At 35.0% G+C, this 16,175-nt stretch overlaps 1 protein-coding gene across 4 annotated transcripts in view; it reads left to right on the top strand.

Annotated features, from left to right (window-relative positions):
* Positions 1-16,175, top strand: part of AGBL3 (AGBL carboxypeptidase 3) — a 140,370-nt gene that overhangs the window by 66,587 nt on the left and 57,608 nt on the right. For all 4 annotated transcript variants that reach the window (XM_078343712.1, XM_009003028.5, XM_078343710.1 and 1 more), the window contains 4 exons: positions 425-551; positions 1,441-1,541; positions 1,764-1,876; positions 8,554-8,620. In XM_078343712.1, the coding sequence (XP_078199838.1) occupies positions 425-551; positions 1,441-1,541; positions 1,764-1,876; positions 8,554-8,620 (408 nt within the window). The remainder of the gene's footprint in view (positions 1-424; positions 552-1,440; positions 1,542-1,763; positions 1,877-8,553; positions 8,621-16,175) is intronic.

Raw genomic sequence — 16,175 nt, 5'->3', positions numbered from 1 at the left:
AACGATAAATGCTTGAGGTGATGGATATCCCATTTACCCTGATGTGATTATTACACATTGCATACCTCTATCAAAACATCTCATTTACACCCTAAATATATAAACCTACTATGTATCTGCAAAAATTTAAAATTTGAAAAGAACCGATTTTGAATATATATGTTACCTAAAGACATATGCATATCTTTCTATAAAAATAGTAAATTTTATTGTAGGAATCAGAATCTATAGTTCTCAGAAATGTGAACAACTTAACATCCTTAAAATGAATTTTTTCCATGGGTCAGGAAATAAAAAATAGCTCCTGAAGCTTTAGTGAGAATTCCAGATTTTGCATAACCACTTTTTCATTTTTAATACTACTTCCAAAAAAACCCCAAAGGTACCAGAACAAAGAGCCTCATCTTTACTTGCTTCCTTTCAGTTTTCATTCTTGGCTTGCAAGTTTAATGTCCAGAAGAGCAGAGAAGGAACAGGAAGGGTGGTAATGTGGAAAATGGGAATCAGGAACAGCTTTACCATGGAGGCCACCTTTTGTGGATCTACTCTGGGTAAGACTAAGGGTTCTCATTCACAGCTCTCAAAGCTTTTAACTCAATGTATATAATTTAATATAAATTTAACAGCATATATAATACCACTTTTTTCCTACTTAAATAATACTAATATTTAATCAATTCTGTAAACAGGATGAATAAATTCCCACTATATGGTATCTCTATTTCATCATTTCCCTTTGTTTAGAAAGGAACTTTTAAGCATGTAAATAGAATAGTTGGTTGTTTCATATGCTAATTTTTAAATGCTTGTTATTCTTAAGGGAATATCTACAGACTTTTAAAAAATATTTTTATCGGATTTGCTATTTGCAAGGCAAAATGGACTTTTTGGGGTCAATATATGTTTAAGTGAAAGCACTTTGTTTTCTGAACAAAAAAATGTGCTTTGTGGTCCCATTTAAGAAATCTTTTAGTTACATCTAGCATATCCTAACATGGTTCGAATACTCCATATTAAAATAATATGTAAATGAAAATCTACACATGTACTTTCCAGCTAGTTTTTAAAGCACTTTGAAACTGATATAACATTATTTGTGATGATGAAAACCTTTTCTCATAAAATCTTTATGCAAGCTTTTCTCAGTGATTATTATGACTTTCTAACTGGCAACCAAATACTGTATAACTGTCTTATTGAATATTTTTTCTGCCTTTACAACATGCACTAATGTGTGTTAAATCAGCTTTGGTCCAGATGGTGGAAAAGGAAGAAGGGAAAGCAATGAGCTGTTAAATTACCTGCCTTGGAGAAGAAAATCCAAAGGACAGGATAGGGAATCATATCAATGTTTTGTTTATACTCTCTGTTTTACAATGTACCTGCTAAGAAAAATTATTAACTTATCCTCAAGGGTGGATACACTTATTGATGTTTTAGGTAATAAGCGAGGCACTCATTTCAGTACAAAGGACCTGGAATCAATGGGATATCATTTTTGTGATTCTCTCTTGGACTACTGTGATCCCGACCGGACCAAGGTAAGCAAAGTCCATTCAGTGAAGCATCAGACTCCAGCCTATCAGGTAACATAAGCTGACTATGGATCTATGCAGTGTTTGCCTTTTAATGTTCCAAAAGTGTTGCTGGGGTTTGGGCACTTAGTTTCCCAGTAACAATTGTTCCAGGTGTCTATAAATACTCCAAATAATTATGAAATATAAAGTTAGTTTGTAATAAACTCATTTATCATCTTTCTCTAGTATTACCGGTGCCTGAAAGAATTAGAAGAAATGGAAAGACATATAGCCCTGGAAAGAGTCTTTGAGGATTTAGACACTCCTGTGATAGAAATTACATTGGATGTAGAGTCTAGGTAACTTAAGACTACTGAAGTAATGCAATTTGATGTACTATGTTCTTTATAATTATACCAGCATTTTGTTGTCAATTCTCAACTTAAAATCCCAACTGTAAGTGGTGATTTTTTTTCTATTATTTTTCTATTTTCTATTTTATTTCGCTTTAATATTTGTTATTTCCTTTCTACTGCGAATTTGGGGCTTATTTTGTTCTTTTCTATCTCCTTAAGGTATAAAGTTGGTTCATTGATTTATTCTTTTTTAAGTATAGACATTTATCACAATAACTTTCCCTGTCGCTTTTGCTGTATCCCATTATTTCTGGTATGTTTTTATTTTTGTCTCAAATTGTTCTTAATTTCCTTATTTCTACTTTGACCCAATGATTGTTCAAGATTGTGCTGTTTAATTTCTTTATACTTGTGAATGTGAAATTCCAGTTTTCCTTCTGCTGTTTCTGTTTTCACTCCATGGTAGTCAGTAATAATACTTGTTTATTAAATTTGTTAAGACTTCTTTTCTGGCGTAACATGTTATCTATCCCTGGGAAAGTTCCAGATGTGCTTGAGAAGAATATGTATCCTGCTGCTGTTGGGACAAGGTTCTGTGTATGTCTGTTAGATCCATTTGGTCTATAATGTTGTTCAAGCCCTCTGTTTCCTTATGGATTATCTATGTCAATATTCTATTATTGAAATGAGGTATTGAAGTCTCCTGCTATTATCGTATTGCTGTTTCTCCCTTCAGTTCTATCAATGTTTGCTTTATATATTTAGGTGCTCTGATGTTAGGTGCATATATATTTGTTGATTGTTATAATCTTCCTAGTGGATTGACCCTTTTATCATTATATAATATCCTTCTTTGTCTCTCATGACGGTTTTTTACTTAAAGTCTATTTTGTCTGATATAAGTATAGCTATTCTTATTCTCTTTTAGTTACCATTTTAGCATGGAACATTTTCCCATCCCTTAATTCAGCCTATGTATGTCCTTAAATCTAAAGGGAGTAAATGAATTGTAGTTGGGTTCTCTTTTTTTAATCCATTCAGCCATTCTGTGTCCTTTGACTGAGGAGTGTAGTCCATTTATGTTTAAGGTCATTATTGATAGAAGATTTACTATTATCATTTTGCTGTTTTCTATTAGTCTTATAGTTTTTCACTTTTTCTTCTCTTCAAATTATTTCTAATGCTGTTACTACCCACAGAGAACTGACATTTTATTGAGATGACACAAAAGCAGTATAGTAAAAAGTAATTAATAATAACTGGAAAATTCAATTCTAGGAGAATATAGTTGGAAGAAATAATATACTAATTTTAGTACAGTACTTACAGGAAAGGTAAAACAAATGTATAATTCTTCTCTTATATTTATATATTTTTTAGTCTTGAGTTAGTGCCCCTGCAATCTTCCCTAGTGACCAAGTTTGTTTCTAGATGAAGAGTATCATTTTGAGCTCATAAATTTGCTTATATAATATTTGAGGTGCTCTAATCAATTTCAGTCATTATATGAATGCTCATATTTTCCCAAATCTGGACAAGACCGATTAAGTTGGCCTGTATTTTTTTTGATATGACTCTCATAGTCTTCAGTTTTCAACCATGACAAGATTTCCCAGGCTCATCTTATACCTTTCCTGTACCAGAACTGGAATCTACCATTTCTCTCAGAAGTCCTGGTTCTTTTCAGTGAAAAGGGGTACTTAGATAACATAGCCTAGATGGTAGTTATTATTGCTTCCAGGTTATTTTTCCCAAAGGATTAAGTAAGGAAACATATTTTCATGAGAAAAAAAATCTTCAGTTCATAATTATATTCCCAGCTCAAATTTAAGATTATAGAGCTTATTCTTCCTTATTTTTTATGCTTCTGTCTCTTTTCTCTTATACTGAAAAATCTTCCTTCCTAATTGCATTAGGGTAAATATTTACCTGCTTCTTCCTTTCCCTACCATATACCCATAATAAAATGCTATCAATCAAATGACTATTGAATGCAGTTTAACATTTCTTTGTAATTCTTTTTAAGCTTAGTACAAAGTATTTTTTAGAAGAGATTATTTTCTCTATGTGGCTATGCCACCAGTCTGACAGTTAAGTGTCTTTGGTTTTGATTATATTAATTTTTAGGAATAACTTTTTATTTAATGTTTTGTTTTTAAATTATATAACACATTTACATTAGAACATCAAAACTATCTAATGAAGGACATTCAAAGAAGTGTTGATTTCCCCTGTCCCCCACCTACCCTGTTTCCTCCCTTGTTCCATGGGTAACCATTTTCATTAGTTTCTTTACTTATTCTTTTATTGCTTTACTTTGCAAATATGAGCGAATAGCTACATATTTTCATTTCCCTGTACCTTCTATGAAAGGTAGCATACCATAAGCATTGTTCCATATCTTGCTATTTTCACTTATGATATTCTCAAAATCATTGTAGATTTTTCAGTATATAAATGTTTTCCTTATTTCTGTGTAGTACTCCACAGTGTGGATATATTATAATTTACTCTGTCCTCAAATGGAACATTTGAAAGTCACCTACTTTTTTCAATTAGTCTTTTTTAATAGATTCAGGGGGATATATATGTGGGCTCGTTGCATGGATTTATTGCAAATGCTGGGGTTTGGGCTCCCATTGAACCCATCACTTAAATGGTGAACGTAGTACCCAACAGGTAGTTTTTCAATGCCTTTCCCCCACCTTCCTCCCACTCCTGGAGTCCCCAGTGCCTGTTGTTTCCATCTTTATGTTCATGTGTACCCTTTGTTTAGCTCCCACTTATAAGTGAGAACATGCGATGTTTGAAAACTATCTACTTATAAACGTGGTTCTAAATCAGGATAAGAAATAGAAGTGAGATCAAATAAGATAATGTATTAGTAAATGCTCTATAACTTGGTGCTATAAAATACTATATAAATAATATATATCATGTGTTAACTATCTAGAATACCTTTTAAGAAATTCAGGAATTTATGGTAAATTGGGACGTAAGCTTGATTTCCTAGCACCAATTCATAGTCTACAGAAGTAGAAAGTTTACATAGTTTACAGAAGTAAAAAGGAACATAATAACCACCATCTACTTTTCCCAGAGATATAAAACAATTTCAAATGAAAGCTTCCAAATGTTTTAAGAACTTTGCATACAGATACATGTAGAAGGCATAGCTTCATTCTTTAATTAACTCTCAATTCAATTTCTTCAACTGAAATAGCTGTATTAGAATTAGATCTATGTATCTCCCAGTGTGAATTCTGGTAGATTGTGTCTTTGAAGAAGCTGGTCTATTTCATCTATGCTATAAAATTTGTGAGCACATAGTTGTTACTATTCCTTCTTTATCTCTTTAATTTCCACAGCATCAGTAGTGATAACTCCTTTTATTTCTGATGTTAGTAAATTGTGTCCTTTCCTTTTTCTTGGTTAGCCTGGCTAGGGAGTTATCAATTTTATTGATCTTTTCAAAGCTTCAACTTGGTTTTCATTGATTATTGATTCCCTGTTTTCTGTTTCACTGATTTTTAAATTATTTCTCTTTTTTTCCTGCTTGCATTAGGTTTCTGTTTCCTTTTCTGACTTCCTAATGTGGACACTTGGATTGCTCATGATAAAGCTTTCTTCTTTTTGGATACATGCACTCAATGCTATAAATTTCCCTCTAAGCACTACTTGTGCACTATTCTACAAATGTTGAAAAGTGGCATTTTAAATTTAATTTAGTTAAAATACTCATCTCTGTTCACACTGGACATGATTATCCATGTAAAAAATATGAAATAATTTTGACTTGAAACTAACAATTATAGAAAGATTTAAAGATACAAGGTTAATATACAATTGCCTTTCAATATACCAGTCATGAACAATTGGAATTTAAAATTAAAAACAAAATACCATCCACACTAGCACAAAAAGTTAAAATATTTGGATTAAAGCTAACAAAATATGTGTAAGATCTATATTAGGAAAATTACAAAACTGAGGAAAGAAATCAAAGAAAATCTAAATAAATGGAGAGAGGGTTTGTGTTCACAGATAGGAAGACAATATTGTTAAGATATCAGTTCCTCCTGGCATGATTTTTGACTCAATGAAATTTCAATCAAAATCCCAGAAAGCTATTTTGTGACTATAGACAAACTAATTCTAAAATCTGCATGGGTATGAAACAGCTAACACAATACTGAAGGAGGACCAAATCTAAGGACCTACACTACTTGAATTTAAGACTTGCTATAAAGCTACATATATAAGCTACATAATTCAAACAGTACAGTACTAGAGAAATAACAGACTATATTTGTCACCACTGACAAATATAGTCAATGGCGTTTGAAAAAAGAACAAAGGTAGTTAAATGGAGAAATAAATCTTTTCAACAAATGTTACTGGAACAACTGGACATGCACAGGCAAAAATATGAATCTAGAAGCAACTTTGTACCTTTCACAAAAATTAACTTCCAATGAATTACAGACCTAGAGGTAAAATACAAAACTATAAAACTTCTAGAAGATAACATAGGAGAAAATCTAAATTATCTTGAATTTGGTAATGACTTTTTGGATATGACAAAATCATGATCCATGAAAGAAAAAAATTGATGAGTCTAAAGATGCTTGACATCTGAAAAAAGTAAAAATAAAAGATGCTTTGATGTCATTTTTCACTAGGAAATTACAGAGTAAAACAACAGTGAAATATCATGACACACCTATTATATGGCTAAAATCCAAAGCAGTTACAATACCAACTACCAGTGAGGATGAGGAACAACAGGAACTCTCCTTCTATGCTAGTGGGAGTCCAAGATAGTACAGCTATTCTGGAAGTCAGTTTGGCAGTTTACGAAGCTAAGCATGGTCTCACCTCTTGATCCAGCAATTGCATTTCTATAGCAGCCTTATCTATGCTTGCCCTAAAGTGGAGGCAACCAAAATGTCCTTCAATAGGTGAATGGATAAAGAAACATACATCTGGATAATGAAATGTTATTCAGTGATTTTTTTCCTAAATGAGCTATCAAACCATAAAAAATATATGGCAGAACCTTAAGTTTATATTGCTAAGTGAAAAATGTAAGTTTGAAAAGGCCACATACTGTATGATCCCAACTATATGACACTGGGTTGCCAGAAGCTCTGCGAGAAGGAAGAATAAATAGATGGAGCACAGAGGCATTTTGGGGCAGTTAAACTACTATTTATGATACTGTAATGATGATATATATCATTACATATAGTTGTCAAAACTCATATAACGTATACCACAAGAGTAAACCCTAAGGTAAACTGTAATTTTTAATAATGTATCAGTGTTGTTTAATCAGTTGTAGCAAATGTACCACATTACATCAGATGTTAATAATTTAGGAAGCTATGCAGGGAATGGGGGCATGTGTTTGGGAACTCTCTACTACCTCCTTAATTTTTCTGTAATCCTAGAACTTTTCTAAAAACATAAATTATATTAATTTTAAAATAATACATAAAAATACAACCCAGAAATGTTTTATTTCTTGTATTGGTTCTCAAGCAAAAAAATTTTCCAACTACTGCATTAAATGATTATAATTAGAAATAGATTTGTTTGACCCTTTTTTCTTGGGGTACTATGTTTCATATGGTCCTGCATTGCCTTATGTAGAATGGATACAGTAATATAAAAATAAATGAATTTTAAGAGCTAATGATAGCCATGAGATCTAGGAAACTCCCCTGATATAGCATTTATTCATTCACATATTAACAAATCTTATTGAGTGCCTACTATATACCCAGCACTATTTCCACTCTGGTGATAGGGCAGTGAGCCAGACAGAAAAAACCCTGCTTTTCTGTAGTTTACATTCCATTAATACATTCCCGAACCTTTGTATCTCTCCACACATTCAACAAAAATCCCTATGTCTAAGCTGTTTGGAACTACTAAACATCTAAACCACCTTTGTAAACATTCTCTTTTTTTCCCTTGAGATGGAGTTTCACTCTTGTTGCCCAGGCTGGAGTGCATTCTCAGCTCACTGCAACCTCTGCCTCCTGAGTTCAGGCAATTCTCCTGCCTCAGCCTCCCGAGTAGCTGGGATTACAAGTATGTGCCACCAAACCTAATTTTGGATTTTTAGTAGAGATGGGGATTCACCATATTAGTCGGGCTGGTCTCAAACTCCTGACCTCAGGTGATCCACCTGTCTCAGCCTCCCAAAGTGCTGGGATCACAGGCATGAGCCACCGCACCAGGCCACTTCTAATAATTAAAACTTTTTGGCGGGGCGCAGTGGCTCACGCCTGTAATCCCAGCACTGTGGGAGGCCAAGGTAGGCGGATCACCTGAGGTTGGGAGTTCAAGACCAGCCTGACCAACATGGAGAAACCCCGTCTCTAGTAAAAACACACAAAATTAGCTGGGCATGGGGTGAATGCCTATAATCCCAGCTACTCAGGAGGATGAAGGCAAGAGAATTGTTTGAACCCAGGAGGTGGAGGTTGCAGTGAGCCAACATCGCACCATTGCACTCCAGCCTGGGCAACAAAAATGAAACTCCATCTCAAGAAAAAAAAAAAAAAGAACTTTTCAACCATTCAAATAAGATGATAAATAAAAGCAATAGTTGAAATTTTAAGATGCCACTGGAACACTGTATAAACTAAAATTATGGTTTTTTTTTGTAGTAGCCGAGACTCTGACAGTTCAGAATCCATTGACTCTCAGACTTACCTTCTCAAGTTAACTTCTCAGGTAAGACTGAGTATTTTTGCTTATATGTGGATATGCTCTGTAGGTACAGTTCTTATTGTAACTAATAATCAGGCCAAACAATTGCAGATATGTAATTATTGTATCATCACCGCTGTTGCTTATTTTCTAACTATGTACATATTTTAAATCACAGACTTCTTTTTTAACCTTAGCGTTTCTTATTCTAACATTCTTACTTTATGGATGAGAATAGTAAAGATCCATAGAGATGAAATTATTTCTTAAAAGCCATGCAACTTGTTAGTGACAGAGGTGGTAGCCTAACATACACCACCTGACTGCTTAATTTAAACATTTATTATTCAACTATGTATTGAGCTCCAACTATGCATCAGGCACTGGCTGAGTGCTGGGGATAAAGCAGCAAACAAAATGAGACAATAGCTTTCCCCTCGTTATCTTATATTCTGGTTAGGGGAGACACGAAATAATCAGCGTATAAGTAAAATACATGATGCGTTACATGGGGATAAGTGCCTAAGGAGTGAATTAAGGCAGGAGGGGAATACCGAGTTTAGGAGGAAACTGCACTTTTGGATAGGGGTTCCCAAAGTGAAAGATACTTAAGAAACACTTAGGACCTTAAAGGAAATGAGGGACAAGCCAGGTAGATACTAGGTGTACTAACTGCTTTTTGCTACATAACAACTTCAAAACCTCAGTGGCTTACAACAAACTCTTATTTTCTCACTCATGGGTCTGCAGGTTGGCTCTGTTAGACGTGGGTACGGTCAACTGGTCTTGGATTCAGGCTACAGGTTGAGTTCAGTTATATTCTGAGCTATCCCCATCCTGACTTATTTTAGTTGTTATTGTTTTGTTTTGTTTCATGTCCTTCAGAAGAGAGGATTTGCAGATGGAAACACATCCATGGGTATATAGTCTTGCCCCATACGCTTTTTCAAAGAAAACAAGCTTTTATGTTGATATAATTTCAGATTTACAGAAAAGTTGCCAAGGTAGTGAAAGATAGCATGGACTGCTCCTGTCTACCCTTCACCCAGCTTCCTTGACCATTTTTCTAGAAAGCTTTGAGCATATGCTCTTGTTGATGGCTGTACATCTTTCTCAGCCTGATTCCTACCTATAAAAAGTTGGAAAATCAAAAAATTCTTGTTCATTTTGAACAGTGACAGTCCTTTTAATTCAGGCTGACAATATTTTGATCACTACAGCTCTTAAGAAAACTATAGGTTATATATATATATTTGATTCCAGTAAACCTCACTCAATTCTTTTTGAAATGTGGGTAGACACAAAAAACATAAATTACTCAGTCATTTCACAAGACCACATACTTAAGCTTTCTGAGAGCCATTTTATCCACTGCAAGGATTAGATGCTATCTTAATAATTTAGGTTTTATCAAAGGATGTTTATTAATTTTTTATTGCTAAGGAATTACTCCAAACCTTAGCAGCTTAAAACTACAAACATTTAATATCATAAGAGTTTCTGTGGGTCATGAATCCAGGAATGTCTCAGCTGGATGCTTCTATCTAAGGCCTCTCATAAAGCTGTAATGAGGTTGTTGTCCAGGCTGTGATCTGATCTGAAAGCTTGATTGAGGGAGGATACACTTCCAGGTTCACTCATATGGTTCTACAAGACTGAATTTCTCACAGGCTGTTGGGCCAGACTCCTCAGTTCCTTGATGGCTATTGGCCAGAAGTATCCTTCAGTTCCTTGCAATGTGGGCTTCTCCACAGGGCAGCCCACAACATGGAGTCTGGCTCCTATCAGTTAGTAAGCAAGAGAGAATGAGGGCATGTGAGATGGAAGCTATGGTCTCTTGGTTGCCTAATCTCAGCAGCAGAATTTCATCACTTTTGCCATCTTCTGTTCATTACAAGTGAGTCACTAGATCAAGCCCACACTCAAGAGGAGAGGATTATACAAAGGAATGAATACTAGGAGACATTAGATGGATCATTAGAGACCATGTTAGAGACTACCTACCAGTCATGATCTTAATTTGATCTTGGCCTTAAGGCTACATTGAAGTCAACACCCAAGTTTCAGAATTTTGGACTCCATTTTTCCTCTCAATTTAATTCCTTTATCCAATTCTTTTTCAAGCTTATTTCTTTCTTCTAATACTTTATCAAATGAAACTAGCAATAACTAACACACACTGTTAAATATTCTACCTCAAAACCTCTTTATCCAGTTACCCAAGTCTCTTAGGCAGATTTTCTATCTTTCAAACTATCACTCAAGACAGTTTTACTAAATGCATCACTTCTACATAATTTGTGTCATCATTTTTCTTTAATTGATTTATTTTTAAGAAGTAAAAGTGATATATATTTATTGTATATCCCACATTGTTTTGAAATATGTATACATTGTGGAATGGCAAAATTGGGCTAATTAATATATTGATTACTTCACATCCTTATTTTTGTGGTGAGAACACTGAAAACAGTAAAAATCTATTCTTGGCAGTTTTCAATATAAGACATTGTTATTAACTATAGTCACAATGATATGCAATAGATCTTGAACTTATTCCACCTATCTACCTGGAATTTTGTATCCTTTGACCAACACCTGCCCAACACCCGCCCCTTTACTCCTGCAGCCCCTGGTAACTTTAGATATATTTTCAAGACAGAGTTAAGAGAATTTGCTGATGACATGTTTATAAGATTGAAAAATAGAAAGGAGAGAAGGTAGTCTCCAGAATTTGGGATCTGAGTATCTGGAGATTAGATTTTCCATTTCATGGGGACAATGGTAAAATAGTAAACTTCATTTCATTGTCTAGCTACTAAACCATATTTTGAAGATATAGCAGGACTCCATTGCAAGAGGCAAAAAATATTTCTAAAATGGTTTAGTCAAAAGGGAAATTTGTTGCATTACTAAATAAAAAGTCTAGGGACAAGGATGTCTTTAGTCATGGCTTAAATAAGGGGCTCAAATGATGTCATTAAGATCCTGGAGGGTTTTTTTCTCCCACTTTCATCTCATTTCTGCCTTTTCTTCTTTGGTTCCATTCTCAGACAGACTTTCCTCTCTTGGCAGTAAAATAACTACAGAAGTCCAGCCTCCACTCACATCCTCACCATATGAAGTCTGGTTCAGACATCCTCCCTTTCTAGCAGTTCCCTCAAAAAGTGCAATAGCATGATCTCGGCTCACTGCAACCTCTGCCTCCCAGGTTCAAGCGATTCTCCTGCCTCAGCCTTCCAAGTAGTAGGGACTACAGGTGCACAACACCATGCCTGGCTAATTTTTATATTTTTAGTAGAGACAAGGTTTCACCATATTGATCAGGCTAGTCTCAAACTCCTGACCTCAGATGATCCACCCACCTCAGCCTCCCAAAGGGCTGAGATTACAGGTGTGAGCCACTGTGCCCAGCGAGATGGAAATTTTTAACAAAGAGGTAAAAGATCTGTGCAGTGAAAACTGTAAAATGTTGATGAAATTGAAGAAGACACAAAAGGAAAGGTATTCTGTGTTGTCACAGAATAGTCTGAATTAATACTGTCAAAAAGTCCATATTACCCAAAGCTCTCTACAAATTCAATGCAATACCTATTTCAACGACAATTTTTCACAGAAATAGAACAAACAGTACTAAAATCTGTATAGAACCACAAAAGAGCTCAAATAGCTAAAGCAATCTTGACCAAGAACAACAAAACTAGAGGCATCACGCTTCCTGGTTATTGCATCAAAAGCTACAATAACCAAAAGTATATGGTACTGGCATATAAACACACACAGAACAATGGAGCAAAATAGAAATCCCAGAAGTAAAACCATGCATATGCAGTCAACTGATCTTTGACAAGGGTGCTAAGGATACACAATGAAGAAAGGATAGTATCTTGAAAAAATGGTATTGGTGGCCAACTGTGATGGTTCACACCTGTAATCCCAGCACTTTGGGAGGCCAAAGCAAAAGAATCACTTGAGTCTAGGAGTTTGAGACTAGCTTGGGCAACACAGTGAGACCTCATCTCTACAAAAAAAAATAAGAAAATTATCCAGCTTCCCCAGGGGCTGAGGTGGGAGGATCGATGATCCCAGGAGATCAAGGCTACAGTAAGTCATGATTGGGCCACTGCCCTCCAGCCTGAGCTACAGAATGAGACCCTGTATCAAAGGAAAAAAATGATGTTGGGAAACTGGATATGTACATACAAGAGAATGAAACTGGACTTTTAAACTACACACAAAAAGTCAACTCAAAATGGACTAAACACTTAAATATAAGACCTGAAATTATAAAACTCCTAGAAGAAACATAGGTGAAAGCTCCATGGTATTGATCTTGAAAATAATTTAATGGCTATAACACCAAAAGCATAGAAAGCAAAAACAAACATAGACAAGTGGGACTACAACAAACTAAAAAGCTTCTGTGCAACAAAGAAAATATTTAATAGAGAGAAAAGGTAACCCATGGAATGGAAGAAAATATTTGCAAATCATATATTCAAACAGTGGTAATTTCCAAAATTTATAAGGAACTCCTAAAACTTAATAGCAAAAAACCCACTGAGCTGATTTTAAAATGGGCTAAGTACTTAAATAGACATTTCTCCAAGGAAGACATATAAATGGCCAACAGTTATATGAAAAGTTGTTCAACATCACTAATCATCAGAGAAATTGAAATCAAAACCACAATGAGATACCATCTGACACCTGCTAGGTCAAAAAGTTAAAAAATTGTGTTTTCAAGGATGTGGAGACAATGAAGCCTTTATACATTATTGGTGAGAATGTAAATTAGTACAGCCATTATGGAAAATAACATGAAGATTCCTCAAAAAAAATTAAAAAGTGAATTACCGTATGATCCAGCAATCACCCTTCTGGTATTTATCCAAAAGAATGGAAGCCCAGATGCTAAAGCGATATCAGCATTCCCATGTTTATTCCAGTTCTATTCACAATAGCCAAGATGCAGAAACAACTTAAGTGTCTATCAGTGGATGAATGGATAAAGAAGATGAGGGGTGTGTGTGTGTGTGTGTGTGTATGCATGTGTGTACATACCAGAATATCATTTAGCCTTTGAACCTGGAGGATATTATGCTCAGTAAAATAAGCCAAATACAGAAAGACAAATACTACATGATCTCACTTTCATATGGAATCTAAAAAAGTTGACCTAATAGAGAACAGGAGGTCATTACCAGGCGTCGGGGAGATGTTAGGCAAAGGGTATAAACTTGCAGTTGTAAGAGGAATACGTTTTGACGACCTAATGTACAATATGGTGACTATAGTTAATAATATTATATTATATACTTGAAATCTGCTAAGAGAATAGGTCTTAAGTATTCAAATCACAGAAATTTAAAAAAGGTGGTAACTATGTGAGGCGACATATGTGTTAATTGACTATGGTGATAATTTCAAAATGTATACTTAAAACATCATGTACACCTTAAATATATACAATTCAATTTTTGTTTGTCAATTTAGACCTCAATAAAGCTGGAGGGAAAAAAGCAAAGATGATTGTTATCAGGCTGATTTAGATGTGTCAATCCATAAATCACTCACTGTAACTAACAGGATGGACTGTGCTGATTGACTTCAGCCTGGGTTATTTCACAGATCCTCAGAGGACACACCCAGACCTCAAGAACTGAGAGTGGGTAGGATTAAATTCCCAAACAAAATTAAACACAGTTGCCAGAAGAAGAAAGAATGGGATCTAGGGACGTGAGCAACAAATTTGAACAAAGTTCAAATTCAAAAAAATTTTAAACAATCACATAGCACAAGAATAAATGTTTTACCTTCACCTATATTCTCTCCTATGCTATCACATTCTCTTTCCTTCCATTTGCCAATCTTTTCCTTTCTCCTCTCTCTACCCTCAATACTTTAAAGCATTATACTTATATATTCTAGTGGGTTTGTTAAAATACCATGCAAATCTTTACTTCACAAACACCTTCTCTTTCCCAGTTATATATATCAGCACACTCATGGATAGATATTCATACCCATGACCACAATTCGGGCAGTTATACATACACACACACCCTCTGGGGTAAAAAAATAACAGGAAAAAGAACAAGTTTGTATTCCGTGTGATCATGTTCAAAAACTAAACAAATCCCTACAATGATCAGATATTAATTATGTGCCACATTTTGGTATAGGCATCCTTTCCAAGATATTTTTCTAGCATTATAAAAATGTTAACTTTTAAGAATAAACAGATAAAACAATAGTATTTAAATTCTAACTTTTAAAAATTAAATTTTTAACTAATTTGCTGCTATGAGAAATAATTCAGAGAGATGCCAAGGACCCTGTTTTCCGTTTCCCCAAATGGTAACATCTTGCAAAACTATAGTGCTATGTTACAATAAGGGTATTTGTATTCATGCAGTCAAAATGCTGACCATTTCCATGACCATAAGGATCCCTCACATTGCTCTCTTAAAGCCACACCCACTCCCTCCTGTCCTTACCTTGCAGTTATCCCGTCAACCACAAATCTCTTCTGCATTTCTGTACATGCGTCATTCACTATTCACAAATGCTTTTCACATTTCTGTGAAATCACACAATATGTAACTTGCTGGGATTGACTTTTATCATTTGGCGTCCTTCTTGGAATACTCATCCCCCACCCCCAAGTTGATGCAAACATCCATAGTTTCTTCCTTTTTTATTCCAGTCTATAGATTTACCACAGCCTATTGAACCATTCACCTGTTGAAGAACATGCAGGTTGTTTTCAGTTTTGGGACATTATGAACATAACATTTGTGTACAGGTTTATGTGAACATAAGTCTCCATTTCCCTGAGATAAAAACCCAGAAGTTCAATTGGTAGGTGGTTTGGTAGTTATGGTACATACATGTTTACTTCTTTATCAGACTGCCAAACTGTTTTCCAGAATGGATATGTAATTTTACATTCCTAAGAGCAGTATATCCATTTTCTGTGCATCCTCACCAAAATTTGGTGTTGTCACTTTTTTCTATTTCAGCCATTCTGACAAGTGTGTTGTGATATTTCATTGTGGTTTTAATTTGCATTTCCATAACAGTTAAACAATGTTGAATATCTTTTCACATGCTTATTTTCCTGGCCCCCCTGCTTAGCCTTCTCTGACATTAACTGGAAGAAGGGGTGGAGGCACTTCCACTCGGCTTTTGTTGGCAAGGGTGGGTGTGGGAATCACAGTCATTTCTGTGGTGTTAGGGTGGAGTAGAACAGTTATTATCTAAAAGGTTTTGGTCTCTATAGGCTGTCCCTCTCCTGGTCCTTGGGCTTAGAAGGAACAGGCTTTTGTAGGGATTTTTTTTTTAATTTGCATTCATTGGTATTTCTGGGTTGCTGGCCTCTCCAGCTTTGAAGTGGGAATATATGAAGCAAAAAGAAAACCCAGTGAACTCATCATCATGCCACTCCTCTGGCCTTGAACTCCCTAGCTAGTCTGCCTTCACCTTTCCACCTTTTAGAGCTGCTTATGTAATACCCAGAATTTTTTGTTGTAGTTAGTGGGAGGAATAAAATACTTCTCATCTTCTTAAAAGTGGG

The sequence above is a fragment of the Callithrix jacchus genome, chromosome 11, assembly GCF_049354715.1.
Source record: "Callithrix jacchus isolate 240 chromosome 11, calJac240_pri, whole genome shotgun sequence".
NCBI lineage: Eukaryota > Metazoa > Chordata > Mammalia > Primates > Cebidae > Callithrix > Callithrix jacchus.
Note: the sequence above shows the minus strand (reverse complement) of the source record. Positions and strands in the feature narration are given on the sequence as shown.